Consider the following 25,403-nt stretch of genomic DNA (forward strand, 5'->3'; position numbering starts at 1 on the left):
TTTTATCTTGTGCCTTTCTTTCCTGTTCTCTTCACTCTGGTAGGTTCATACAGTTTTTATTTTAGCTCCTGTGCTGTTATTTTAGCAATGTTAGCACATGTCCCCTTCCCAGTTAACTACAAGTTTCTCAGGCTACAACCTCTGCAGCCTTTGTTTATGCCCAGGCTGAGTGTGTAAAAATTTATTTTAATTTTTGAATTTGATGATACATCATACAAAACACTTTTTTTTTAAGACACAAGTAGACCTGGAAAAGTTTCGCTCCCACCTGTTTGTTCCTTCCTGTTCTCTTTCTCACTCCCAGAGGCAAGGCCCATGAGTATCTTATAGGCTGTTTAAGTATATCTTCCTACAGGCCCAAGCAAATTGCCTAAGTGGATTTTGTCTCCCCACCGTGTTTTGTGCAAAAATTAGCAAGTGACCTACTGCCCCCTTCAGTGGCTGAGCCCCCTGGTTCTGGGCAAGAGAGGACACTTGCAAGCCTCCTGTTGCTGTCAGCTGGGGACATAGGCACCTGTACATGGCTGCGCACTCTGGAAACAGGTCCCTGAGAGCTCAGCCAGCCAGCCCAGATATCAGGTTGAGCAGCTGAGCAGTGATTGATTGGAATCCTGAAAAAGCCATTTCATGTTCTTGGCATCCGAGCTAGTGTCCTGGTTAAGTTACCCCTTGTGGGTGGACCCCTGGCTGACTGGCACTGGGCTGGTGCCAGTCTTTAGCATGACAGTCTGCAGTGAATGCCTTTGGAAGGCACGTCATTTTGTACGTGTGCAAGTGAAAGGTACAGATGAATTCCCTGAAGTGGGATTGGTTGTATGTGGAGGGGTCTGTGTCTGAAGCCCAAGCATAGGCTTGTGATAGTGTCTGGTCCATTGTCTGCCTGGTGGTTCACTCCAGAGCGTGTTTTCACAGCAGCCCACCTCGTGTTGGATGTGCAAGGCTGGGGGTGATTTGTCCTGTTCCTACCGTTTGCAGTCCCTGGGACCATGGAGGCTTGAGGCTCAGTCAGAATGGCTGCCTGGACTGTACCTGGAGATGACATGAAAACTCATGCCTGTGCTGAGGGCGTGTGTGGGAGGAAGGGCAACTTGCCTTGTGCTGGCCACTCTGTTCTCTCGCTTACTTGCTCATGGATCTTCTAGCTCTGGCTGCTGACACCATGACGGTCTTTCCACGATACTGTCTTCTCACTTTTGTCGGCCCAAAGTGCTCTCTGGCAATCAGGGTGCTTTGGCAAGGGCGCTAGTAGCAGTAAAAAGTAGGGGGTGGCATCACCAGCCAGAGATGGTAGCTGGGAACCTCCCACAGGTAACGGTGGAGGGGACAGGGGCATCTGCTCCTGGCTCTGCACTGTGGAGTGATCAGGTTGATGTGGATCCTCTAGGGAACTGTGTTCTTGGTCTTGGGTAGACTAGTGGGCTAGCGTAGACACTGTTGTAATTAGAGAACTCCCAGCCCTATTCCCCACATCATGATGTTGCCCACAGCCTGTTCAGTAAAGGCTCTTCTGCACACACACAACTCCGTTGCCCACTGTGGCCACTTGCCCTGCCCATTGCAGCTGTGGCCTTCCCTGCCACCCCTCCCCTACTCCCTCATTCCCCTCTCTGCCACCTCTGCCGGTGTGTTCAGCTCCTGTCTTCCCTGCCCCATGAGCAATGAGCAGCAGTTGAAGGCCACTGCTTGCCATTGCTCTTAGTCTTACCCATTTACTGAAAACTTGGACATGGCTTAAGAAGGTTCGTAAGGTCCCCAGTTCCCCAGGAGGAAGGGATTGCTCAAGCTACCTGGAGGAATGTGGCCAAAAGCCATCAGATATGCCAGTTCCTCAGTCAGGACTTGGCTCCAGGGCTTGAGGGCTCAACCCAGTGTTCCTCCCCTGTCCCCAGCCCCCTAACCCCAGGGGCCCTGTTTCTGGTCTGTCCAGGGGGCTGGATCATGAAAGGGTCCCATTCTGAGCTCTGCCTGTTTTTGGTCTTCCAGTCCACAGCCGCCACAGCCCCAGGTGCCCGAGACACCCTGGGCAGATGAGGGCGGCTCCGTTTATCACCTGACCGATGAAGACTTTGACCAGTTTGTGAAGGAACACTCCTCTGTCCTCGTCATGTTCCACGCCCCATGTGAGTGGAACGTGCCCCCTCTCTGCCTTTCCCCTGCCCCCCCTTCAGAGTCCAGTGGGCACCGTCCTTAGCTGCTGAGTGCCAGGAGCTGTGCCAAGCCAGGGGGATGCCATGGGGACCCTGACCTGCCTGCAACTAGCTCTCAGTGGCTTCTTTCCAAGAGAGTGTGCGCTGGAAGGATTAGGATTGCAAAGCCCTTAGCTCTTCCCCAGTATGTGGATTCCCTCCCACCCCATCTTGTGGAACATGGGGACCAAGAAGGCCTCTCCTCCCTGCAAGGAGCTGAGGCGATACCAAGGATCCAGCATGTCCTGTGTGTTGGCGGTGACACCCACATGGTCTCCAGTCCAGGGCTGTTGTGGGAAATTGACTGGGGTTATTCCTAAAAGGGACAATGCTGATCCTGGAAGGATGAGCAAGGGTCTCACGGGACAAGGGGGCCGGCAGGGTGGGACTGACCCATGCACTCAGTGAAGAGATGGGTCCACAGCACAGCCTGGGTTGGGTGTCTCTGTGGCAAGCACTCTTCTTCCTTAGCCCCCTGCCAACTCTTTGGCCCAGCAAGGGTGGGGAAGGGATTGTACAGGAGGAAAAAAGGCAGAAGTGCGTGCTGTCTGGACCTGTGATGTGAACACAGCGTGAATGCATGTGTGCAGGTTGGGGGTGGTCAGTGTGCTCTCTAAATACATACCTTTATATATGTAGATTGTGCTCTTGATTGCCAGGTGAGCTTGCTTTGTTTCTTGGAACTGGTCAGATTAACAAGCTGTTTTATTGTTTTTCTCCAAATGTGATTGGGAGGTTTGAACATGACCCAGAAGCCCTTGGTGTTTTCTCATCATGAATCTAGCTGCGGAGCTGGGCTTGTTTTTTATTAGCTACTTGGTTAGAGCCGTGAAAGGCAAGATGCACCTTGAGGTGTACAGAGTTAGAGCTGGGGAAATAGCTAAAACAGCCCACAAGTGCTTTACGATTTTAAGACATCCCAACAGATTGGCATAGTGAGGCCCCAACTAAGTGGCTGAATTTATCTTGGTGCTTTTTGGCTAATTGCAAATGCCAGGCTTACGAAAGATAATGTAGGAAAGTATAAAGAAGAAAATTAGCATCACTGCTGGTGCTGCTCTCCGGGGAGAGCCCCAGTGCTTCTGTGAAGTATTGTTCCTGCACATGTTGAAAATGTTCAGTCTGCATTAGTTTCTCCCCTGGATTGGAAAGGCCAGAGAGGGAAAAGTGGTCGTCAGCTTTCCTCCTGACCTCTGCCTGCCCTAGGTGGGGTGCCCCACTGGCTCCTGTTGCTTTCAGAGGCAAGCACTGGCTGTTTGGCATGGGATGTCACAGAGTCACACTCCTGGAGCCCTCATCAGCATAAGTGTACAGCTGTATATTAGCAGCACCATGACATTGATCTAATGTTGAGGCCACCCTTGACCTGTCACATCTTTATCCTCTCTCACTTTTCGCACCACTCACTTCACACCCAGCAGGAGTCCACACACATACCCCCCACCCAACTCTTACCTTGATGCCTGGGTCTTCATTCAGCAACCGAGCATAAACAGCCCGAAGTGCTAGGCCTTCCACAGAGGGGAGGCCAGCCTGGCATTATGAGCTCCATCCCCCAGGAGCTGGGCCCGGGCATCTGAGTGGGAGCAGAGAGCTGTGTGTGTTGGGATGGGGGGTGGGGCTCAGGCAACCAGAGCATGGCCCCTTTTGTGTCAGCACCTGGGCTTGACACAGATGTGTGAGTACCATGGAGGGCCATCCTGTGGCCCCCAAGGGCAAATCAACAGAGCCCTAATGGTCCCTGGAACCTCCTTTCCTTCAGCGTCCTATGTGAGGAGAGGCCCTTCGGCCCTGCCACTGTTGCTGTTTGGCTGCTCTTTATGTCTCTTTTCATGTAACTCTAGCAGAATCACGATTCTACTGCCTGAGCAAGCGTCACACAAGTGCGGATGTTAGAAGCAGCTAAGTGGGGCATCCTGGGGCAAGGTGTCCCTGTAGTCTGCTGGGCCTGTTGACACCCATGCAGTGTCAACAGACCCAGTGACCTCAGGTCACTAGAGTGTCAAGCATCCCGTTGCCTTCCTCTCCGCAGCACCACAGGGGCTCTCAGCCCTTGCCCCTCTTCTGTGACCAGAGATGCCTCTGGTGCAGCTCACCTCCCACTGGTATGTGCAGATGCCACTGTGCCCCTGGGAAGCTGAGCTGACCCACAAACTGCTGAATTCATGCTCCTACCTTTGGTCTTACTCATTTTCCCTTCCTGTTTGCCTTATGTATGTAGAAAATCCACATGGTACTGAGACTATATATGATGAAGGAAAAAGACATCCTCTAGTCTCATTGTCCATATTTTGCTTTCTGACATCCTTGTTGGTAGGTTCTACACCCCTTGTTTTTTAACCTTTGTGGTATGAATTAACATGCAGTCGGGTGGACCTTCTGTCAACACTGATACAGATGTGTGCAGTCATGATGCCATAAAACGCCATGCTGTCGGCTTTTATTTTTTCATTGCACCACTAGGAATGTTCTTGTTCTGGACAAGAGCAAAGTTCAAGAACACCTGAGAATGCATTGTGGTCTCCTGGCCCCACCCCTTCCTGTCCCTCTTCTTTCTGTGCTTCTTGGTTGGATTTTTTTTTTTTTTTTTTTTTAGCTAAGTAGAGTTGTTAATTCTCTGTTTCTCTGTGATTTACTTTTTTTTCCCCACTCATAGGAGGTCTTGGAGATGAGTTTATGAAAATGTGCATATGGGCAAGTAAATCTACCTCAGTCTTTTTGGCCAATGAATATTGTGTTAGAATTCAGACATGCCGTGAATTCAAAACCCTTTCCCCGTCAGCACTGAGCGCAGTTTTGTGCTGTTTGAACATGGCAGTGAGCATTTGCCAACGTCGATGTGGGGAGGATGCATACTGTAGAGAAGCAATGCATACATTTCACTTTTTTTCTTTTTTGGACCAACCTAAGTTTATTTTTAGTCCTATTTTCCCATGAACTCTTTGAGGCACCCGTGGATTGGCAAGAGGTTTAAGTGGTCAGGATTAATTCTTAGAAGTGACCCTGGGTGGCTCTGGGGAAGTGAGCATGTGCTTTGATGGTTCCTGCCCAGCCTCCCTCCTGAAGATTCTCCCTGCCCTGCATACGGTCAGCCTTTCCCACGGCTGCTAAGCCAGACCTGGGATCAGCTTGGCCACAGCTAGCTGACCTCCAGGGAAGTCAGGCCTGCTCTACCATGACTACCAGCCTCTCGGGAACCACCTCCTCAAAGCCCTTGCCCATACCCCAATGGGTTGCCTTTTTTCTTCTTGACCTGGAGCTGTATAATTACAGATATTATTCTTTATCTGCTTTCTACCTTCTCCGAATTCTCTTTGTAGGCTGCTTGCTTTATCTTCATTTAAAATGCCTTTATTATACAAAGCTGTTCTGTAGATGAATGACAGGATGCTCCTGCAGCACTTGGATTGGATCAGGCTTCATTCTAGCCACTCTCCACGTGTTATCTCATTTAATCTTCACAACAAACCTGTTGTGATTATTTTACATTTTGTTCTTTCTCTTTTTAAAAAGATTTAATAATTTGAAAGGCAGAGTTACAGAGAACAAGGGAGAGACAGGGAGACAGAGGTCTTCTATCCACAGCTTCATTCCCCAAATAGCTGCCAACAGCCAGACCTGGGCCAGGCTGAAGCCAGCAGACAGAAGGTTCTTCTGGGTCTCCCATATGGGTGCAAGGATCAGAACTGTGGCACTATCCCCCGCTGATTTCTCAGGCACATCAGCAGGGAACTGAGTTATAAGTGGAACAGCCAAGATTTGAATCAGCATCCATATGGGATGCTGGTGCTGCAGACATTGGCCCTAACTCCTACACCGCAATAGACTTGATTTTTCCCATTTTATAAGGAAAGAAAGGGAGGCACAAATGGGTCACCACTCACCACAGGCCACAGAATCAAAAAAGCATAGCACTAACTAAAACCCAGGCGATTCCCGGAGGCCATAGCCTAACCACTGGGTCTTCCTGTCTGGACCTCAGGATTCTCAGGATGCTTACGAAGCTCACCTCTCAATGTCAAAATGGTGTCCTTGGTTTTGTTCTCATGTTTTGTTTTTTCATGTTCTTCTTTAATCTGTCTGGATGTTTTCGTTTGTTGGTTGAGACCCAGTGACACAAAGGGATTTAACTCTTTCCCCATACATGTTCTTTACTTTTTACCCTTAACCTTGTCTTGGACGTATCTCCTTGTGTTGTTCAAGTTGCTTTTTTAGACATACCTGTTGTGACCCCATCATAATCCATTATTGCACAGTAGTACTATCAATCATTTATGTTGCGCCACGCTATCAAAGCTTAGAGCCGTTCACTGTAGTGCTCCTTATAAATCACACTGCCAATAATGTTTTCAGGTGTCTGCGTGCCACAGGATGTCCTTAGGATAGCTTATCACCCTCCCCGTCACTGTGGTACTCATCAAGGGGACAAGAAATCTCTTGGCACAAGAGCAGGGGCTGTGTGAGTTGCAGAGATGGGTGCCCCAGACATGGGCAACAGCAGCAGCAACAGCACCAAGTCAGATCTGGTGTGTGTGTGGTGGTGTTGAGGGCAGAGCCTGCCACTCTCCATAGAGCCCTTCACATGGTTAAGACGTGGCTGTGCCACCACAGCAGGTTCCAGGCAAGGCAGGAGCCAAGCTCACCAAGAGCTCCAAATATTACTACCCTAGACCTAGCTACCAGGAGCCTAACAGGTGATCCTGCTCCCCAGGAAAATTCCAGAGACAACAGCCAGGAAGGCCCCACAGCCTGTGTGTAATGGAGTCACACATGTAATGGCATCTAATGACATGCAGAAGCAGCTGGGGGCTCAGGGTTGACAGGAGGCTGACATCTGCACAGCCAGAGAAGAACATGATTGAGGTGATAGGCAAGAATGAAAGTGCACTTACACACATGATAAAAACCCAACAAGGAAGTTTGACAATAAAACTTAATGGCCTATCAAATCATAATCAAGACACAGCACACAGCACCTGGAGCCCTGCTCCCTGTACCTAACCCCCTTCCTCTGGCTGTCCCACATCCCACACTACCAGGGACACTTGGAAGGCTCAGCCCAGAGAGTCTGGGGCTGGGTCCAGGCCAACACTGCCTGCCACCCACAGATTCCCAGAACAGGTGAGCGTCAGAGAGAGAGGCACTTGCTCAGCTGCACTTTTCCCCTTTGAGACTGGCCAGTGTCCTCATCAGAAACTGTTTACGGAAGTTCATTGCTTAATCTTGATATCTCCTTCAGGCCCTGAGGGGTGATGCTGGAATTGAAAATCTTATTGACACCAAGAGAACTCTAGGCTGTGCAGGAACAGCATCCATAGATATGGAAGCTTCTTTTAAAAAAAAAAATGACCGATTTGCAAGGCAGAGTTATAGAGAGAAAGGAATCAACACAGAGATTTTCCATCTATTTGATTCATTCCCACAAATGGCCACAATAGCAGAGACCACAATAGCACAGACCAGAGCCAGGAGCTTCTTCTGAGTCTCCGGTATGGGAGACGGGGGCCAAAGTACTTGAGCTGTGTTAAACTACTTTCCCAAGTGCATTATCAGGAAGCTGGAACGGAAGTGCAGCAGCAGGGACTTGAACCATACTGTTTAGGGAATGTTGGCATTTGTTTTGTTAGATGTTCCTTTTGAAGACCTTACAAGGAAAGCAAGGAGAGCGAGAGAGACAAGACCAGGAGCTCTAGGGTGGAGGACGGCAGGGGCTGACCTGAGCTGGACTATGAGGTGTCTGTGGACTCAATAGAGAGTTTGGATGTTCCCCAGCTGGTGAGGAGAAGCTGTTGGAAAGTTTTGAAGCAAAGGAATTTGATGTGATTTGTGCTTGGAACTGATGTGTTGGCTGCATTTAAATATCGAGACAGCAGTAGGACAATCACAAACGACATGGAATTACCTGCTGTAGAAAATATCCAGAGAAGTGTGTACCACTACCAGAGAATTGAATTGTTCACTAGGGCTGGTGTGGATGGGAGGAAACCAAGGTGGGATCACGAGGGGCTGTGGAGTATGGCATGTCCATCAGGGCGGATGATGATGACCCTGGTTAGTACTGTATCCCCCAGGTGAACAGGCCTGCTGAGCTCTGTCCATTGTTACCTCCTGCGCCTGCTCAAACGCAGTGGGCAGATGGCCTGTGCAGCTCACAGGAACTTCCTTCCTGGGCAGTTCTGGGGCAGGAGCCACATAGCTTCCTAGCACAATGCTCCGGCATCCCAGCCACATCCTCGCATCCAAAGTGGACCCCACAACCTCAAGCCTGATAAAGGCACAAAGGGAGACAGTGCAGGGGCTTGGCCACAGGGACTGGGACACGGGGGCAATGACCAGCTCTGTCTTCTTCCCCCAGGCCCCTGCTCCAGTCCTCACTCCAGCCCCACAGATGCCGTTGACTGTGCACCCTGATAGCACCTTTCACATCACAGTCGGGGGTAGGGGTAACCAGGGAACATCTCCTTCCTACCTCCCCCTGAGGTCATCTATGGCCTTAAACCCGAATGTCCTGTGGACTGCTGGACAGTGGACCTTTAGGGACTTAGCAGGAACCCTGCTACTCACCCCTCTCCTGGGCAGGCCAAACTCCTGGAAGACAGACCCACACCCAGCCACAGCTGTTCCTGCCATCCAAGGGCAAGCTTGTTGCTGTGGGAAAGCAGCCAGCCAGCTTACAAAACAACCCGTTTGTCATCTGACTGCTTGGAAATGGGTTGTAATGACACTAGGTGTTCATTTTTGGGAAATCATGTGCTTAAAATCCAAAATTGCCTTGGCCTTGATTCCTGTATGGGTCCCCTGGGGGCACTCATCAGACTGTGAACCCACCTAGATTGGTACATGACCTTGCATGTGTGATCCTGCACACACACTCCTGGATCCCAAAGTTATCCAACTCCCAGAGACCCCAGAAGCCCATGCTTTGAAGAACAAGGCAGTGGGGCAGAGCCAGACTGCCCCTTCCAGCTTGAGGCCAGTCCCTTGGGGATCCACGAGCTCTGAGGTTCCAGAGGAACACTTCTGGGAAGGACACAGACCCTCCTCCTCCTGTCTGCACACTTCTGTCCCTTGTCCCTTCCTGTCTTACTGTGCTGTGTCCTCTCATCTACCTCCTCCAGGAAGCCTTAGGTCCCTGATCACCCTTAATTAATGTCTGTCAATGATGCAGCTACATCTGTGTTTTTCATTGTTGGCTGGTAAAGTTGACTGTGACCCTGTTGAATGTTGATCACTTTGGCTTCAGGTAGAAGTGTATAAGGCCAAAGTCCCTGGATCTGTGAAGTTGTGAAGTTGCCATCTGGTCCTCAGAGCCCAGTGTGTTGTGTGTGCACAGTGTGTGTAAAGCATGGAGCAGATGTCACCAGTCCCAAGGAGCCCATGGGATGCTGTTTCTCAGATGCATATTTTTAAAGGCATCCTGCATGTGCTGTATTCCCCTCTAGATCCAAGATCCTGAAGCTACAAAGCCCTGAAGTTTGAAACCTCCCACCCTTCTGCATTGTAACTAAGAGAAGAAGGAGGCCCCAGTACTATCAGAGCCAGATGCCTGGTTGTTCAGTTCAGCAGTTACACCCGTGATGCATATGGGGGAATTGCAGAACCTGTAGACTAAGGGCTCTGGGGTCCCCTTCCTTCTTGGAAGAAAAGAAAAAGGTGTAACTGAGCTGCTCCCTCAAGGTCACTTGACTCCACCGAGTCACGTCCCCTGTGCTCAGTCCAGGGAGAGCAAGACGATCAGACCGATTCTCTGTTATCAGGAAGTAGGGGTGGACTGGGAAAGCCAAGGTCAGGCTGGAATAGCACAAAGGGACTAAACAGTCATCCTCGTCATGGCTCTGTGCCACCTGGGGCTGAGCTGTACAGAAATGACCTAGGAGGAGGTCTCTGGTCCCAGACAAGCACTCAGGTGGCCTCAGGGAGGGCGCAGAGCAGCTCTGATAACAGTGGGGTGGGCCTCTGTCTTCCTGTCCTTGTCCCTCACCTAACAGCACAGCCCCAGGGCTGCACCACATCCTGGCATGGTATCTGCTGAGCCTGGCTTATACTTGGTGCCCAGGCAATCAGGCCCGCCTTGGGAGCTGTCTTCAGCATTTCTCCACAGCCACGTAGCACCCTTTCTGTGAACGTAAGGCAATTAATAAATGCCCCATTGGTGTGTGCACAAAATGCATATTGCCTTTAAGATGAACTATGTTTTTATTTCTTGTGACATCTAAAGGTATCCCTGTGGTTGCCAGGGGAAGGTAAAGCATGTTCTTTGTACAAAGAGAAAGCCCTGTTAACAGCCAGAGCCTGGTTCCTGTCACATCACGCCGCTCTCACCTGGGGACAATCAGGAACAGAAGTGTGCCCATATTTTGCTCCTGTGGATTCTCACTCCCCACATGGGGGAGGCCCCAACTCACTTCTAATTGGAAAAGGTGATGATGGTGATGGTGGCCTAGTGTCGGGAGCATTCATTGCCCACAGCCATGTCATCCTGTCCAAATACCTTGTGGTTGTGTTTGCAGCTGTGGGCAGTCACCCACCCTCTTGCTATCTCCATCTTTTTTCTGCTACAGACTGGGGCTCGTGTGAGTTCATTCCTGGTAGGGTTGTTCCAAGGTTGTGGAGCAGTGGATGAGAGCTGGGTCAGGCCATGGATGCAGATGGTCGTCTGGCTTGTGCACCTGCCCCATGCATTGAAGAGCAGCGTCCGTGCTTCCGTCTCTAGGAGCTCCAGCATTAGGAGCTGCCTGGGCTGTGTCACACAGGCAGCAGGAGACGCATCTTCGGGGCCCTTGTCCCACAGGAATGGTTTCTTCTCTCTCCCCAACAGGGTGTGGCCACTGTAAGAAAATGAAGCCAGAGTTTGAGAAGGCAGCAGAAGTCCTGCATGGAGAAGCTGACGTAAGCTCCCCTCTTCTGCCTTCCCTGTCCCCTGTCCTGCTGCATCCTTACCAGGACCTTCCCGTGTAGCAAATCCCATGTCCCCAGACAGGTGTGTGCTAGATGGAGTGGGGCCCTTGCCAGGGATCAAGGAGAACAGAAAACCTGTGCAATCACAGTGCCATTCTGTTTCAGGCAACCCCTGCTTTCTGTCCCTCTTGTCTGGTCATTAGCTATTGGAGCAGCTGTGGTTGGTGGGGCAGTATCCAAAGCCTCATACCAACACCTAAGTGAGCCATGATGGACAAGCCCACATCCGAGTGGTTCCCAGAAGCAGTCACCCCAGAGAAGTTCCCACAGGCTAAGGAGGGCTTGGGAAGCCAGCCACATCTGAAGCTGTAATACACAGTTGACCTCTTCCCCCCTCCCCAATCCTAGAGCTCTGGTGTCCTTGCAGCTGTCGATGCCACCGTCAACAAGGGCCTGGCAGAAAGATTCCACATCTCAGAGTTTCCCACACTGAAGTATTTTAAGGATGGAGAGAAACACGAGGTACCTGCGCTCAGGACTAAGAAGAAATTTATTGAGTGGATGCAAAAGTAAGTTGTACAGCCTTGCGTGTGTGTCTACCCCAAGAAAATGCCGTCAGGAGCCAGGACAAAGGCCACCCGGTGCATGCTGACCACTGGTCCCATGCCAGCCCAGCACTAGCAGGTGCACCTTTACCAGGCCCACTAAGCCACAAGCTTCCTTTCCTCTATCTCAGCCTCTTTAGCCCCAACTTTATCAACTTTTAGTCTGTCTGCTTTGAACAAATGAGACAGATGCTAGCGCTCTCTATCCCGAGGTGGACTGGGCCTCCTGTGGGGTTGACCTGCAGGCTGCTGCAGTTTGGGGTGGAGCATGGAGAGGTGGAAGAGCCCCCTCAGGCTGTGAATGTTCTAGAATGGAGCTCTGGGGGTTGGCAGGGAGGGTCCAGGAGCCAGGCCAGGTGAGGTTTCTTCAGAGGCCTTTGTCCTTGGCCATCTTCCACCTGTGCCTTCACACAGTCCCCAGCTCCATAGGTGTCTGTGATCCTGGCTTGCTCACACCTGTTTGCACCTCATCTTCACTCACTCCTTTGAAAGGTTATATCTCAAACACACCCACATTCTGAGCTCCTGGGGGCTAGGGCTCCAACACAGGAATTTTAGAGAGACATGGTAGAACCAACACAGCCCTAGCAGTACAGGGAACCTGGGCAGCTTTGTGATTCTTGGCCCCGAGACCTATGCTTGCTCAGGGAGCTTGGAGCCTGCTGTTCTCAGCAGTTCCCTTCCAGTAGGGAGATGAATCGGGTCCATCACCCATAAGCTCAGGAAATGGCGACAGCCCTCAGCTCTGCCGATGTAACAGAAATGGCTGTTACTCACAGTTGAACTGCCTTTCTCCCACCCAGGCTGGTCCCCAGCTCAGCCTGAGCATGCAAGGGTATTCCTGCTTTCAGCACTGGTTGAGAGGAGACCTCTTCTGGCCTTTGCAGGCACACCTGTGTGAGAGCCACAGGCGAGCATGGGAGCAGGCAGAACCACAGCCTCTAGGTGAAGTCACTTTGTGAGGACATGGCAGTGTCTACATAAAGCATGGGTGCTGGGACTCCTAACCCTGAAGCGCAGACTCTGGAGGAGTAAAGGGGCCCTCAGCCGTGCTAATTTGAGATTTAGCACTGGGCCCAGGAGAGGTCATGGCCAAGGTCCTGGCCTTGTCTCCTCCCACTCATTCATGGGAGAGGAGTCTGTCTGAGAGATGAGAGAAGAAGGTGCAAGTGGTTTTTTTTGTTTGTTTGTTTGTTTGTTTTTGTTTGTTTGTTTGTTTGTTTTTTCACGCGAGGGGCGGCCGCTCAGTCAAGGTTTCTTTTTCACAGTCAATCCAAAGGTGTCCTAAGAAAGCGCATCATCGTGGAGGTGCAGGTGGTTTATTCACACCTTTCTCCAACCTGATTCGGAGAAGGACTGAGTGAGATAGGAGATTTGGAGGTGTCCAAGTTGAGGGGCTCAGGAGCACTGCGCAGGGCTGCGGAGTCCTGGACATGAGCAGTGAGCATGGAGAAAGCCTGTTTGTCATTCCAGTCTGTCAAGTGGAGGCACTGCTTTCCCCATGGGCTTATCTGGCTGAAGTTGGACTGTGGTGGAAGGCACATGGAGGCTAATATCCCGACTGCTTCTCACCGTCATGGAGATTGAGCTGACAGTGTCAGCGCACGAGTGACGACACCTACAGCTTTTGCAGGATGTTTCCTGCCTTTCGCTGCCTTTCATCCTCCAGGCCCACTGAGGCCATCATTTGCTTTGAAATTTTAATAGGTATTTATTCACTTATTATTCATCTGTTTAAAAGGGAGATAGAGATCTTGCATTTGCTGATTTCCTCTCCAAAAGTATGCAACAGCCAGAGGTGGTTTAGGTCAAAGCCAGGAGCGTGGGACTCCATCTGGGACACCCATCTGGGTGGGTGGAAGGGACCCAAGTGCTTGAGCCATCACCTGCTGCATTAATTAGCGGGGAGCTGGATCTGAAATTCTGGTACTCAGACCAAGTACTACAGTATGCGATGGAGGGTTTTGATGGCTGTACCAGCTACCCTCCCCAGGGCTAAGTTTATTGCCTCTTAGTTGATGAAGAATCTTATTCAGAGCTAGGTAGGGCCCCTGTCTAAGATAAATCGTGGTTCTTGGAGGAACTTGGAAGGGACCTTCAAAGTGGAGCCTGAATAGCAAATGGCCACAGAACAGACTGGAGCTGGGCAGACAGTGTTAAGTGAGATGCAAGGTGCTTCTAAACATGTGCACAAGTGGCTGGGCTGCAGGTAACAGAGGCACCTGTAGGTGCTGGAGTAGGGAAGGCAGAGGGTCAAGTCAGGGGTGTTGACCATAGGGTCAGGAGGGTGAAGAGAGGGCCAGCCAAGATCCCCAGCATAGAGTATGGTTAATCAGTGTAGAGAAGCTGGGGGCAGGGAGGGGGAGGATGCCAGAGGCAAGAATGATCTGTTCCGAGATGAACCATGGTGGGTTGGAGGCAGCAATGGGACCTCTGACTGCAGACACCTGCAAAACACCCAGAAGTAGGATCCAGGTTATCCACAGCTGAAGTCACACAGAGGATTGCAAAGGCTTCCAGGACAGCTAAAGAGTGGGGTGCTGCAGACCCCTGGGTGCAGAAGGCTTCCAAAAGGTGGGGGACTGGTGTGCCTGGTGGTCACAACCAGGGTGAGGGTACAGCAGCTGTGGCATGAGTACAGGAGATGGCATGGCAGCCTGCGTGCAGCTTGCTCCCCAGAAAAGGAAGGGATGGAAAGAAAGTTGTGGAGAAGGGAACAGGACAGCAAAGTCTCTCAAAGACCCTGAGGTCCACACCAGTGGGCAGCAGGGGCCAGGAAGAGGCTGGAAATGAGAGGCATTTGCTCTGGGTTGTCACTTCCCTAGGGTCACACAGCTAGATTGGAACCCAAGGCCCACCTCATTCCTAGGCCCACGTTCTCTGCACCAGACCAAGGCTTGGGAGCAGAAGGCCAGTGAGAGTCCCCAAGACCTCAGGAGGGAGGTGCTTCGAAGTCAGATGGAGGAGGGCCCTGGGGAGTCAGGTGGAGGAGGGACCAAGGAGTCAGGTGGAGGAGGGACCAAGGAGTCAAATGGAAGAGGCCTGGGGAGTCAGTTGGAGGAGGGGCCAGGGAGTCAGGTGTACTCATGATAAAGTGATGGTGGCCCTTTCCCAGAGAGACTGCCTGTCCTGCAATTGATCAGCTGTGTCCTCCAGCTCCCACCCAGTGGGCTCCTCACAGAAATTCACAGTACCAGTGCTGACCATGCATGTTGGTTTGTGTTTGTCCTGAAGTTTGAGGTGAAAGTTGAGGTTTCTTCCTGTATACACCCCAGCAGCAGGCATGTGCCACCCACTGCTTATCCTCATCCTGCTGCCCCTCCCTTCTTGCAGCCCCGAGGCGCCCCCACCCCCGGAGCCCACTTGGGAAGAGCAGCAGACAAGCGTGTTGCATCTGGCAGGGGACAGCTTCCGGGAGACCCTGAAGAAGAAGAAGCACGCCTTGGTCATGTTCTACGCCCCTTGTAAGTGCCCAGCTGCTAGCTGAGGTGACTGGCCTGGCTGAGCCAAGAGGGCCATAGCAGCCATGGTTCAGCTCCAGTATCATCTCTACCACGAGCTAGTCTCCCCGATTTCCTCTAAGCTGGGAGATCCAGCATTCCCCTCCTACAGCCTTTAGCTCCTGCCTGTTCTCAGGACCCCTTCTCTCATGTCTCTGCACTTGCCCCTGACCCAGCCACTTCTCACCTGGCCTCCCTGTGCTTTTAGGAACCTTAGATTTCCCTGAGGTTCTGAAGCTGTGGGGTTTGGAAACTCCCATGTTGTCCCCACGTTAGTTATAGCTTAAGCTGAGCAGGTGGTTTGTGTGCCAACCCTGGTGTCTGTGACCTTGGGCGTCTGTGCGTTCCTATTTTGAAGTCACTAATTGACACTTGGAAGGCAAGGATCTCAGAATTCAACACTCTGTAGTTGCCCTTCTCTCTCTCATTCTCTCTCCCCCAGGTTATGGCTCAGCTTAATGGAGTAAGGATAATAAAAGCCGCTGTCCACAGGGAAGCCAGGCGGCTCAATCGAGTCATAAATCTACTCACCCGCCTGTGGTACTTATGGCCAGCCCCACTGTGTGCCTCCCACACACACACTGCTCAAGTATAGGCCACCTGCTGGCTGGGTCACCCCACCTAACCTCGCTGTCCCTGTCTCTTGGCTTTGGCTGCTTCCCAGTGGGGTGCTTCTACATGCACAGGTCCATCTGCCCTGGGAAGTGGGCCTGGGAGCCAGGGTGTTTTCTTCACTGCAACTGAGAAACTGGCCACAGAAGTAGGACTCCTTAGCCAAACCCTGGGGGGTTGTCACCAAGTCCAGGCTAAATGCTTTCCCTCAGGGACGCCACCCCTGCCACCCTGAACTTCTGCGCCAGAGGCATGGCCTTGTGTCTGATCTTGGCGGGAGAAGGGCTTCGTGCTAGACTTGGAGGCAGCCTCCTGCCCTTCTTCCACCCCAGGCTGGTCCTGAATTCCAGGGACTCCCAGATAGGGATCCCAGACCTGTTGTGCTGCTAGCTCTGGTCCTTCCTTCATTCCTTCGTTTATGAAATAATTGCTGCATGCTAGGAGGCTTTCTTGGCCCAGGATACAAGGACAGCAGACATGTCCTGGCTGGGTCTCCAGGTTCCCTGGAAAAACAATTCAAATGCAAGCCATTTGTGTCACCAAGTGAAGGAATTTTGGCCAAGAGTTTGGTCCTTAGACTTCCCATTTCTTTCACCTAATTTTTCCGTCCTTTAGTCTTGCCCCAGTGCTCTTAGGAAGGAGACAGGAGAGTTAAGGGGACAAGATCTTTTGAATCTTTTTTTTTTTTTTGCACTGATTAAAAAAACTCCTGTTGGTTTACAATCCGTAGAAATTTGTGACATCTACCTAATGTGGATTTCCAGATTAAGAATCTAAATACTCTAATAAGACCAGATAGTCAGGTCAGACACCTGACAAAGCTGTAAAGTGGAAGAAAACTCCACAGCTCACTCCTTCACCCGCCATGTCCCCCCTCATCCGTCCTTGCCTCCCCCATCCCACCTCTCCCCTCTGCTACCAGCTGCCCAGTCCCTGGGGCCGCCGCCTACTGCCTGGCGAGTTCCACACAGAACTGTCCCTTTGGTGTCCTTGTCCTCGTTACCCTGGGTGTCACTCATATGCTTCCCTTCTTAGGACCCCTTGGCTGAGATTCAAGATTGCCCACCCTACCTGCTCTTTCTAAAGCCACCTCCCCCCAGTGTTTCTCTCTCTCTCTCTCTCTCTTTGTCTCTCTGTCTCTCTCGATGATTCTTGACTTGAGAAGCTTCTTGCAATCTTCCATTGATGATGTGGGGAATCTTCACTAACAGTTACCCTTACACTTGCACAAAGTAGACCATAAGAAGGAAGAAGATTGAAAGCTGATGCTGAGGGCAGGTGTAGGTTATTCCCAAGCAGCCTGGGCTCCTTGCGGACATGCACTGTTCATTGGGTCGCCCGGCAGTCCACATGGCTCGTGGGTTCCAGGTTGACCAGTAAGCTACACCCCTGTAAAGTTTTGGAAATGGCATTCGCCTTCTTCCTTAGCAATCTGTTTCTTGATTTGGTTGGTCTGGTCAGTGAAGAGCTGCTTGTAATCACCATCTTGGTCAATTACAAGGTCTCCCACTGTGAGTCAGGCTCTACCTTGTCTCCTGCCATTCTGACCTTGCCTATCACCAGTACCAGCCCCAGCTTCTCACCACTTGTACGCGTTGGGAACTGACTCAAGTGCTAACTCAATTCCAGATCCACTTGTAGCTTGGTCTTTATTTGGTTTCACAAAGTCCTTTGAAGTACCAGCCACTGGGATCTTATTTTAAAAGGAGAACTCAGATGAGCAAAGCAGTTTCCATTCTCCACCCTATATCCTGTGTCCTTCTCTGAGTCCAAGGCCAGGGAGGACTATGGGACCAGGGCTGGAGGCCAGGCTGGCTTTTGTCAGCATCTTGTGGCTGGACCAGCTCCCCACCACAGGCAAATGGCCTCGCCTGCAAACACACACACACACACCCCAGGTTTTGATCTGAGCTCAGGGCAAAAGTCATCCTGTACTCTTGCTGGCCTTTGGCAGTGGCTGGGGATTGGTTGAGAGAGGACAGGAGAAGGAAGTGGCCCACAAACCAGCCCATGTGGTGCCTAAGATGCTCTTACTGAAGCTAGAGGAGCTCGGGATGGTACAGCATGGGGCAAGATGGCAGGTAGGGGAGGCACACACTAGAAGAATGAGCATTGCAGCCCCTTGTCCACTCTGACGGGTGGGTAGTGTCCCTGGGCGGAAAGTATCCAGGGACCTGGGGCTTGTGTGGGTGCTTCCTAGCACCCTTGCGTTGGTGTCCAGGTTCAGGGTGATTGTGGAGCGAGGGGTAGAAGGACAGAGTGTGTGGACCTGGGCCTGGGTTGCTACCCAGGGTCTGCAGTGAGGATGGAGACACTAGAAATATGGATGCTAGCAGCTGGGATCTCAGGCAGGGTGGTGGCCTCTAGTAACCCCTCTCTCCTGTCTGTCGTGAAAGGGGGTGCACCTGTCCTCCTTGTCTAAGCCCAAGCTCCCTCCATGGTTCAGGCTCTTCCCAGTCCCAAGGGCAGTTCCTGTGGAAGGAGCCTGCAAGACAAGACCACAACAGCCAGCAGGAGTGCACCTAATGCTTCCTGCCATGAACAGATAAAATGAGCTGCTGGGGAGAATTTGTGTGGCAGGTTTAATGCACGGGCCCTGACAATGGGGTGGCACCAAGTGGGGCTCCTAGACAATCTGAGGTTGTGCAACCCCCCGGTCTCTGCACCTCCCTGACCCTCCCCATGTCGTGCAGGGTGCCCACACTGTAAGAAGGTCATCCCCCAGTTTACCGCTGCTGCCGACGCCTTCAAAGATGACCGGAAGGTAAGGTGCCCCTCCCACCTTGCCCCATGCCAACGTCACCTCTGATTCCTACAGCGACCTCCACCCTCCTGAACCAGTTCCCTGTCCCCTGTGTTAGCTAAGAACTGCAAGTAGGGGGGGGTCTTGGGAAACAGAACATTCTCTCCATAACATAAGGTGGAGGCAGAACAGGCTGATCGGAGCTGCTGCAGCACATCCCTGCAGGAGAGGGATAGTGAAAGGGTCATCTGTGTTTGTAGTGTTGGAACCAGGACTGTAGTCATGCATTGCAATTAAAAAAACCAGCAAAAGGCATCTGGAGGAGGTAGTCATGGAGGAGAGCCAGGCTTTGCCGTGCTGCAGCCGCATCCTGCCTGAGTGAGAGGTTCCTGTCGCTGCCAACTGATGGAGCAGAAAATTAACAAGCTAAAGCCGCAGATTGGATTAGGATGGTAGCCACCAGGCATGGCCAGAACAGTGAGGCGGCTGCAGGGAGAGGATTGTGGGTGGCCTCTGGGTTGAGGACTCATGGGCCAGAAAAAGCCCCCCTGAACTCAGGAATTCATCCCAGCTCCAAGTTTTCCAGTCCCCTTTTTCTCCATGCCAGGTGGGATGCTCATGTCCTTGACCACAAAGGTGCTTCCCTGATGCACTACAGGGAACTTCTCCCATAGCAGGCCCCAGAAGTATGTGGGCTTGCAAGCCTGCCTTACTGTCTTGGGAGGGAACCCCAGGCTGAGCTAGAGCAGGGTGGTGGGAAGCAGGGCTGGGCATAAGCTAAGCAGGGAGCCCAGTTGGTACCATGAATGGGTTCAGCTAGGACCCAGGAAGGGCAGGTGATGCCAAGTGAGCAGACAGATGACCATTCTAGGCCGTGGGTGGGGATAGGACAGGGTGTCCAGGCTGTGCTCAAGGCCAATAAGGCCTGCAGTGCCCTCTAGGCCAGTGGAGACAGAGATGTACAGGAGCTAGGCACTCCTTGCTGGGCCCTGATGGGATGGGAAGAACCATCCAGGACTTTAAGTCCAAGGAATCTAGGCAGGCACTGATACATGTTCAGGGCAGGGACAAACTGGGAGCAGACTCCCACTTACACCCAGGACCAGGACCCTTCCTGGACCCAAGGGAGTACTTTGTGTCATCCACAACTCCCCACTGTGTCCTGGGGGAGCCCCTCAATCCTGCCAAGAGGAAGTACAAGGACGAGAAACATTTCTTTACCTATCACTTGCCCCACGTGGAAAGTGAGAGGGCAACAAGAGCCTTTGGTCACCATCCCCACCCACTTGTAACTTGCAGGCCCCTATGTACACCTGCCTGGGAGCTCCAGGAATACAGACTGCCTGTGCCCATCCCCAGGACTGTGACTACAGCTAGGCCCACTAGGTCTCCCTTCACTCCTCATCCGGAACACTAGGTGCTCTGAGCAAGCAAAAGTGTATATGAGCGCTCCCAATGCCATGGGCCCCAGGAGATCTGGGAGGAAAACTGAGACACCAGCAATCCACAGAGCTTGGGTTGGTTTTTCCTGGCCAGGCAGGTGGTCTCGAGGAGCAGCACCCCCAGCCAAGGCTCCAGGGTAGCCCTGAGACACTGCACTCCAGAGACATGATGCCAGTCTACCCAACTGAACCCAGCTTGGGCCACCTGAGTCCAGGCCCATGGTGGGTAGCTAAGAGTTGGTGCTTCCTCTTCCTCCTTGACCCTCTGCACATGCCTGGGGCTCCCTTTCCTCAAAGCTTCTCCTCTTTGACACTGATATCTCTGCTTGATGATCTTAATGTGGCCCAGTAAGATTGCTGGTCTTTCCTTGGGGTCATTCCCTTTGTCTTTTATTCCCTCTGTTCTCCTTACAACTCCCAAGCCATGGCTCATCCTCAACTGTGGTTTTCCAGAACGCATTGCTTCACCACTCTGTAAGGCAGCTGACCTGCCTGAGTTCCTGGAGGCAGGAGGCCAACCTCTCTTTAGCCTGGGGACTGACATGAGTGGTCCCCACCCTGTGGATCTCAGTGGGGCCATCCTACAACTCTGGGGCATGTTTCTAGAAAGCAGTGATTTCTAAGAACTGGCTTTTGTGCTGGCCCAGGATGATGTGTGGGGGCAGCTGACTTGTTCAGCCTCTCTTCTTCCTTGTGCGTGATCGAAGCTGAAAAAGGAACTGTGTCTGTGCCCAGGGCTGCCCAGCGGGTCATCGACAGCCAGAACTGTGTCTCCTGGCCTTCCTGCGAGCCATGCTGCCACCTCTTAACTGGAATTGTTTTTTTTCTCCTCCATCTTCTCCCTCCCAGGATCTAGTCTCGGTTCTTTCCCCCAATCAATATGCAGTTGGTTGTTCACTTCCATTTTCATAGCCAAAGTCAATATTAGCTCCTGCAGAGATTTATTTTACTGAATCAATAAAGCTGTGTGAGGCAGCTCATATTTTAGCTGGGGAGCCCGCGCCACCTCCCAGGAGCTTGCTTGGGGACGTTATCAGTTGACACACTGATGGAGAGAACTGCAGACTGTTAAGTATCAGGATAGATGGTGTTACTGAAGGGTCATGGGGGACAAGCCTCCATGGTAAGTAGCAGGTGAGCTGTGGCAGGGACGACCTTACACTGAACTACAAGGTGTACCCAGCCTGGGGGTGGGCGGAGAGGCCAGCAGTGCAGCCCTTGGCCCGGCATGGCTCACATCACTGTCTTCTCTGACAACATGTATAGATGTTTACAAGGCTGGCGCTCAGCTTATGAGCAGGCAAAGCTCCTCAGGGCAGACTCTTCCTTGGTTTTAGAATCCCCCACAGTCCTGACACCTTAGAGCTGTGCCCATACTGGCTACAGGAGGGGACAGTCACCTATTTCTGGCTCTCAGAGAGCATAGGTGATCAGCCCCAAGCTCTTCAGCCGGAAGGAGCGGCAGCATCAAAACAATGCACCAATCGCAGGGGCACCACTCTGCAACTCTGGGATGTGTTTCCAGAAATCAGTGATCTCTAAGAGCTGACCTTGGTGCTGGCCATGGATGGTGTGGAAGGACATTGTCTTCATGTGTGACCAAATCCTATTGGATATGCAGATCCTGGCTGAGTCTGAGCCCTTCCTAGAAGACAGCCTCTGCTCTGGGGTCTCACATGCAGGCAGTGGCGCCAGAGGGTATCAAGGAAGTAAGACAAGAAAGGAAAAGGACCCAGCAGGTGTGTGAGAGGTAGATGACTGTGAGTAACAGGTTCAGCTTTCACCAGGGTCCCTGTCCTTGACCTTCCCCGGTCACTAGCCTTTACATGAATCTTGTGGCTGGAAGAAAACTCTCAGGCTGACAGTTGCAGGTGCTGTGACAAGTGCTAGGCCAAGCACTGAAGGCACGTGCTCCAAGAATTCATGCCAGCTGCTGCAGGACACAGGCAGAAGTTGTAGTGTTTGTGCGGTAGGGTTAGTGCAGGTCTGGAATGGGTGTGAATGGTGAACATTCAGATAGAACTGGGGAGAGTGGAACACAGGTGCATGAACTGGCTTCTTTCCCAGGAGTCTGAGGCACTCCCCTGTGGCAGGACATATGGGCCCAATTTCCCATGGGAGGAGTGGAGCACGCATGCCCTCTGTAGCCGAAAGTTGCATTCCATAGATAGGGCTGTTGGCTAGTTTAGGTGATTCAGAAGGAGGATGTTTTTTTAATTTTGCAGATTTATAAAATCACACATTACATTTCCAACAGCTGCAGGGCATGTCTACAAATTATATTCATAATTTAAAGCAGATGCAGAGAGAGCCCCAACCCGAGGCAGTGCACATCAAACATTTCCCAGCATGGTGGATAAGCAGCAGCCGCTGGCCCAGGGCTGGACACAGCAGGCCACAGCTGCCGGCTATGCAGGACACCCAGACCCAGGGGAGCACTCCCAAAGTGTCCTGGAGGGTGAGCCAGGGCCCTCAGGAGCTGTACGGAGCAGCCTGCTGCCCCGAGTGAGCTGTGCTGCATGTGGGTGCTTACCCTGCCTCGAAGAGACAGATGCTTCTCTCCTGCAGCCGGTTGTCACTCCAGGGAGTAAATGCCATCCAATCCCCTGACTCTGGAAGACAAGCAGGAGAGCCAAGTTTTTATATTAAATCTGGCTCCCTTTCTATGTTGGCAGCAGCAATTTTTTTTTATTCTGAGTGGGCCAAATAGAGCAGGACTGAGAGCCAACTCCGACTGGCATGCGGCAAGTTTGCAAACTCCACCATGCACATTCACACAGCCTGTGCCCCGGGAGCGAGAGGGAAACATGAGGGTGATGGATGGCAGAGTGACTGTGCTGGTCACTCAGGAGCAGGTGTACCTCATTCCTCTCTCCGACTGCTCCCAGGGCAGCAGCCTGCTCATTGAGTTTTGGTCCTAGGTGGTCTGCCAAGCTCTCCTATCTGGAAATAGAATTTTCGTCTAAATGGAAATAACTGGTATCCAAAATGCTGTGACCCCTGGAGATTCAGCAGTTTTGCATTGCCATCCCAAATCTCATCTCACTTCTTCGTTGGGCCCTCAGTGAGCTCATGCATTATATGGTAGTGCTCGATGATGGCTTGGCCAAGGGCACCTCTGTACCCTTGGCATCTAGAACGGGCCCAGCCTGCAGCCGATCTGCTGCCAAGGTTTCCACTCATCGGAATCTACCCTTCGCCTCCTGCCTAACACTTTGCCGGAACTGACCCTTTCCCCTGCCCCATTTCTGCATCATGCCCTCTTCTTATCAAAGAACAACAAACAAGGAAAGGCTACCCAAGACGTGGGGTTTGGGAGACACGCAAGAAACAGCCTGTGGTCAGTTGGGCACCCCTTGCTGACTGAGTGCTAGGATTGCCCCTGCCATTCTGAACTCCCTCTGGGAGTCTGGAGGGGACTGCCCTGCGCTCTCCTCCTCCCTGGACTTGCCTCCGTGCATGTGATGCACAGTGCACCTGCTCCTCTGATTCCTGCACATCATACAGGTCTGCCTGTTTTATATTTGGCCGACATCTTGCCCACATTCTTTGAACTCCTGGGGAAGCCACCTGACTGGGGGTCGGTTAGACTAACTAGATTAGCAACTGGCATTTACCAACCACTAATCTTATCATGCCAGGTTCTGTGCTGATTGCTCCCCGCTCCGACAACCAACACCTAAATTTTTGTGCTTGGTCTTCAGAATAACGCAGTAACCTGGATGTTTATTCATTTTTATTTGAATGATTGAGTTAGTCTACAGCCAAACTACTCTGAATGCACTCAGTGTCATCTGAAAGGCAGAGTTACAGAGAGAGAGAGAAAAAAGAGATATTTCCTTCTGTCTGCTGGTTGACTCTCCAGATGGCCACAATGGTTGGAACTGGGCTGATCTGAAACTGGGGGCCTCCTCTAGGTCATCCATATGAGTGCAGCAGCCCATGCACTTGGACCATTCTCCACTGCCTTCCTAGGCCGTTGTCAGGAAGCTGGATTGGAAGTGGAACAGCTGGGACTTCAACCGTCGGTCGTATGGCATGCTGATGCCACAGGCGAGGCCTAACCCACTCTACCACAGCACCAGCTCTAAATGTTATTGTTATACCTATTTTACAGCCAAGAAAAGCAAGGCACCAGGAGTTAGGTAATTTTCCTTAAGTCTTTAGAAAAAAAAATATTTATTTATTTGAAGAATTACAGAGAGGGAAACATGCACACATAGAGGGGAGACTTCCTATCCACTGGTTCATACCCAAAATGACCACAACAGCCAGGACTGGGTAGACTGAAGCCAGGGGCTTCTTCTGGGTCTCCCACCTGTGTTACAGGGGTCCAAGCACTTGGCCATCCTCCTCTGCCTTCCCAGGAGTATTAGCGGGGAGTTAGATTGGAAGTGGAAAAGCCAAGACTCAAACCAACACCCATATGGAACACCAGCATTGCAGTTGACAGCTTTGTGTGCTGTGCCACAGTGCCAATCGCGGTGTTCCTGAAGTCTTAATGTGCAGCAAACACACCAAGTTTTGCACCTGGGGAGCCCAACTTCAAAGCCCTTCCCCTGCTTCTTGGCACAAGCCCGCCCTCACCAGCAGATGTTTGTGCTGACCTACCCTTACACCACCCCACCCCCAGATCGCCTGCGCTGCCGTGGACTGTGTCAGAGACCGGAACCAGGACCTGTGCCAGCAGGAGGCTGTCAAGGCCTACCCTACTTTCCACTACTACCACTATGGCAAGTTTGCCGAGAAGTACGACAGCGATCGGACGGTGAGTCGGGAGAGGCTGCCCGCCTGCCCACAACTCCTTGCATGAGCTCCCACAGTGTGCTCTCCTCACTGAGTCCTGCCTGAGGAGCTGTCCCCAGGGTCCTGGGTGCCGAGAGCTTTCCCGTGTGCACCCTCAGGCAGCCTGGCCAGTTCTGCCCACCTCTCTGCAGGGGTGACACTCAGTGAGGGAAGGAGCATACCTATGATGCAGACTCAAGCTGTTGCTCATGCGCCCTCTCTTGCCTTGCAGGAATCAGGATTTACTGATTTCATTCGAAACCTCCGAGAGGGAGATCTGCAGAAACGAGGGAAACGGAAGGAGGAGCTGTGACGGCTGTCTCCTGGAAAATTTTTCCATCACACTGTGAATGATACCAATTCGTTGTTCTTTCTGAATTACCATATGTTCCAAGGACAACCTTTTTTATAGCCACTTGTGGCCGTTTTGTACAATTTTGAAATAAAATGAAACCTGTTACTTGGCGGCATGGCTTCTTGTCACGGTGCACCTGTACCAGCAAGGATGGTTCCTCACCTCTTCCCTCCTCTCAAGCCCTCTCCCAGGAGGGGGAGGAGCCCCAGCTGCAGGAGGTAGCTCCCTGGCATGGTTGATGGCCCTGGGTGCTATCTCCACCTCCCAGCCACTAGAG

The 25,403-nt window shown here is 51.9% G+C and overlaps 1 protein-coding gene and 1 non-coding gene across 2 annotated transcripts in view; one reads left to right on the top strand and one right to left on the bottom strand.

Moving 5' to 3' along the window:
- PDIA5 (protein disulfide isomerase family A member 5) overlaps positions 1 to 25,231 on the top strand; it is an 83,056-nt gene extending 57,825 nt beyond the window's left edge. Inside the window, exons 11-17 of the mRNA XM_004577843.3 lie at positions 1,984 to 2,120; positions 11,005 to 11,075; positions 11,493 to 11,653; positions 15,023 to 15,153; positions 18,495 to 18,565; positions 24,620 to 24,754; positions 25,004 to 25,231. Coding sequence (XP_004577900.2) covers positions 1,984 to 2,120; positions 11,005 to 11,075; positions 11,493 to 11,653; positions 15,023 to 15,153; positions 18,495 to 18,565; positions 24,620 to 24,754; positions 25,004 to 25,084 — 787 coding nt within the window. The 3' untranslated portion in view covers positions 25,085 to 25,231. The remainder of the gene's footprint in view (positions 1 to 1,983; positions 2,121 to 11,004; positions 11,076 to 11,492; positions 11,654 to 15,022; positions 15,154 to 18,494; positions 18,566 to 24,619; positions 24,755 to 25,003) is intronic.
- On the bottom strand, positions 12,929 to 12,995 carry LOC118758981 (small nucleolar RNA SNORD58). The gene has a single exon (XR_004995910.2). It is a non-coding gene; the product is annotated as a small nucleolar RNA SNORD58 (small nucleolar RNA).
- Positions 25,232 to 25,403: the final 172 nt, after the last annotated feature.

Source organism: Ochotona princeps, chromosome 3 (assembly GCF_030435755.1).
Source record: "Ochotona princeps isolate mOchPri1 chromosome 3, mOchPri1.hap1, whole genome shotgun sequence".
Classification (NCBI taxonomy): Eukaryota; Metazoa; Chordata; class Mammalia; order Lagomorpha; family Ochotonidae; genus Ochotona; species Ochotona princeps.